Raw genomic sequence first — 3,684 nt, forward strand, 5'->3', positions numbered from 1 at the left:
AGTGCATATTCTTGTAGTCTTTGTGTAATAACTGCAGAAAATTCTTGTCAGGTGTTAATAAGAGGCCTGTAAAAGTTTCTGACTGGAAATAATGAACCAGGCTTCAAAATATCTACAATAAAGCAAGAAGAGAAGAATCAAAAGTACAGTATTACAAGGGTTAAATTGGAAGAGTACTCCAGGATCTAATTTCAGTTGGAACTGAAATGTAAGGACTGAGATACATATTCTTCTGCATATCCTCCTTGGCACCTGCCTGAACCTGCATAGTTCCTAGATAATGTTGTTTTTAAACACATATGGCAGGACCAGATGCTAATGGCCAGGAGCGAAACACTGTTCTGTTCTTGGAAATGACTGAAAAGCAAGTACGTGATACCTATCACAACCAGACCACACCCCAGTCTTCCCATGGTTTAGCTCACTTCAGCTGTATGGATGTAGCGTGTACCCTCATCAGTGTTGCTAAACCAGTCTGCAACCAGTGTGTAGTTTCAGCTCCTGTGCTTGCAGCTGCATAAAATACAGCTCTCTGGTTGCAGTCCATGCTTCATCAAACTGCAGATACTGAGCAGGACAGAGTTTGAGCACCCACAGGAAACTCACTTGCATGATGGTATTTTATTCTTCATTTAAGGAGCTCATTACAAACAACTACACTTGTTTAGTCGAAGCAAGCTGGTGGCTTCAGCTCTTGCACTGAGTTTCTTTGCTGCTTGTTTTCGCTCAGTAGTCTAGCATTCATACCCAAATAAATGTTTTTCATGTTTTGTTTTAGGTGCATATGCATGGAAATAACTACATGCAGAGTCTGACTGAACATTTCCCGGTCAGCATTCTCCCACAGGAATATGGGGGGGAGGAAGTCTCCATTGAAGAGCTGGCCAGGGAATGGAGTGATTTTATAATGGCATCTGCAGATTATCTTCAGAGCATTTCTCTGGTTGCCCAGGAATAACCTTACTACAGTATTATATCAGTTCTTGAACACTGGAAGTGGAAATAAGTTTAATATGAAAATGTTCATGTAAACTTGAAATTATTGTAAATGAAACCAGTATGTCTTTGCGGGGCACTGAGTATTATATTGACTGCACTTTTATACTAACTGGAATCTATCAGTATGTCTGTCTGAAGAGATTAAGGAATTCTACATGTTTGCAATACTGTTTGTAATTGATTAACTTTTATGCCAAAAAGCTGAATAGTGCATTGGATATCAGGGATCGATACTGCTCCTGTTAAGTCTTTGGAGACAACTCATCCGTAATAATGCCGTCCAGAACTTTATGCTTAGCTCTGGTATCTTGGCTTGTCAAGGTGATAGGACACAAAAAAAGAACAGAAGGTGAATGGGGTAGACTAGCTTGTTGCAGAAGTATGACTACAGGGCTAATTTACAAGGAGTAAAAAGAGGCTGCTTTTTGGATTGATTCTCAGGGAAAATGGCTGTTTTGTTAGTTTGCGTCAAATGAAAATTAGTCAGCAATAGTGAGACATTTGTGTTAACCTGTGCGCTGCTTGTGCAGCATCCCTTTTTGTGCTAATTAACATCGTAATCATCCAATTTTGTAGAGGAAGACAGGGAAAACACCATGCACCTATTCTTCAAAGGACAGTATGAATCAGGAGGAGGAACTGGTAAGAGAGTCAAAACAACTTTGAAAATGCTGATTTTTCTGTCTTCAAAGAGATACTGTCTATGGACAAGCTGTAAGCAACTTGGATTATGAGCACCTTAATTCCTGCAGTAGAGCACTACAGAGGTCAAGAGCTTTTAGCTGTTTGCAGTATCTGTTTGTTTTGGAGGGTGAAGTAGGTTATCCTTTGTGGATCTGAGTATTTGTTATGTGGTTTAAGGGTGCTTGTAGGTCACTTTGGACCTCAGCGTAGGAGATGCTGGGTATCTTCATTTTGTTTTCAGAAGAGTAATTGGCAACTTGCCAGTCTGTATCTTCTGTTGGGCACTGGAAGAAAATTTTTAATTTCTGTTGAGCCCTCTTCTTCTGTAGGGGTAATGAAAAAAAAATCTGTCTATACTTACTGAAAACAGTTGTGTTTTTTTTTTTTTTAAGGGATGTGATTCATATATGAACACTGCATGTGTAAAAGCTATCACTCATGTTACATAGCAGTATCATCCTGCAATCCCCAGTATTTAATAACCTAAACCATTATTTTACTTTTCACTCAGTTTTTTTTTAAAAGCTCTGTTAGTATACCAACTGCTAGAGTTCATTCACCCAATTTTTAACTGTTTTGTAATAAGCCAGGGGGTCTTTGCATAAGCATTATGTATTTAAGCATTCCATATGAATCTTCATATAAATGAATACATAACAAATACTTTGTTTCTCAGGTAGCTAGAAATGCTAACTTCAGTTACTTTGGGGTGTTATATTAACATATGCTTAGGGGAGAGAAATGAGACTGTCCTGTTAAATCAGGAATGTCTTATTTTAGATTATCGTTAATACTGCATTATCGCAAAAACTATCAGAAGCTATTCTTTATTAGCAAGAGGAACGCCCATGAAGGGCCCAACTTGTTGGTTGTAGTTTCTTCTGCTGTGGTAAGGTACAATGCCAGATACAAAATTCTTTCAAAACTGACAAGGACTTTTAAATTTTTTTTTTTTTTTCTTCCAGTTCCCTCATTTCCTCAAGTGCACTTTTCATTCGTCTCTTTCAGACAATGTTTGATACGGAGCCTAAATTTAAAGAAACATTTTTCAGATAAACTTTCATATATTCCTATATCTTTCTTTTTCTCAGGTTGAACTATTTTGTGATACAAAAGCTCCTTAAATAGAGGAGTTCAGTGAAGTGCTAATTCTTCTTCATAAGAAAATAAGCTAAGTAGTCAGGCATCTGGCAGTTCTGCAAGTGTGTAACTCAAGTTCCAAATAACTTACGAACTGGAGAACTGAAGCTATTGTCTTAATTTTACGCTCCTTCAGTTTTAATTCTTGAATGTAAACCGCATAAAGGAATGAACTGTGTTTCAGCGGACGGGAAATTTCAAACTTTTCCTATGAAACCAATCTCTAATCATTGCTGCTTTATGTAGCAGAGACTTCATTTGATTGCGTATGTGTATGCACGTGGAAAAAACTTGGCTGTTTTGGTTTTTTTAATCTTCGTTTGGACTATACCAGCTCTATGAAGATAAAGTCCTAAATGTCTTAAAGAATATCCTGAATCTATTATTAAATGGCAATGTGTTTGCATAACACAACAGTTAGAGCACTGAGTGCAGTTATGTTTTTAGTGAACTGTTAATTTTTTTTTAATGTCTATGTGCTGTAGGTAGGTAGGAACTCTGTTTAAGGGGCAATTGCAGTTGCTGGTAATGAGGACGCAAGATAATTAGGACATTTGCATAATGAATGGCAGAGGTATTGGTGTGATGGGCAGCGGTATGGCAGCTTTGAGCTGCAGAGTCAACAAAGCACAAAAGTAAAAATCTCTAAGTGCATTATTTAAGAATATCAGGAGTGCCTCTAAAAAAAATGAGTCGCTGTTAAATGATGCAAATATAATTTACTACTGACTGTAAGCACAATGTCGTGCACAATGGGTTTTTTTAATTTTTTATGTACTAACGTCATTATATTAATAAAACTTTTCTAGTGGAACTGCCCTCGCCTGTCACTTCCCAGCGTTACAGGCTTGGCCGGGGGAT

The 3,684-nt window shown here is 37.6% G+C and overlaps 1 protein-coding gene across 1 annotated transcript in view; it reads left to right on the forward strand.

The window, feature by feature from the left end:
* Positions 1 to 958, forward strand: part of TTPA (alpha tocopherol transfer protein) — an 11,583-nt gene extending 10,625 nt beyond the window's left edge. Inside the window, exon 5 of the mRNA XM_035889754.1 lies at positions 779 to 958. Within this exon, the coding sequence (XP_035745647.1) occupies positions 779 to 958 (180 nt within the window). The remainder of the gene's footprint in view (positions 1 to 778) is intronic.
* Positions 959 to 3,684: the final 2,726 nt, after the last annotated feature.

Source organism: Egretta garzetta, unplaced genomic scaffold, assembly GCF_000687185.1.
Source record: "Egretta garzetta isolate BGI_Z169 unplaced genomic scaffold, ASM68718v1 scaffold132, whole genome shotgun sequence".
Lineage (NCBI taxonomy): Eukaryota > Metazoa > Chordata > Aves > Pelecaniformes > Ardeidae > Egretta > Egretta garzetta.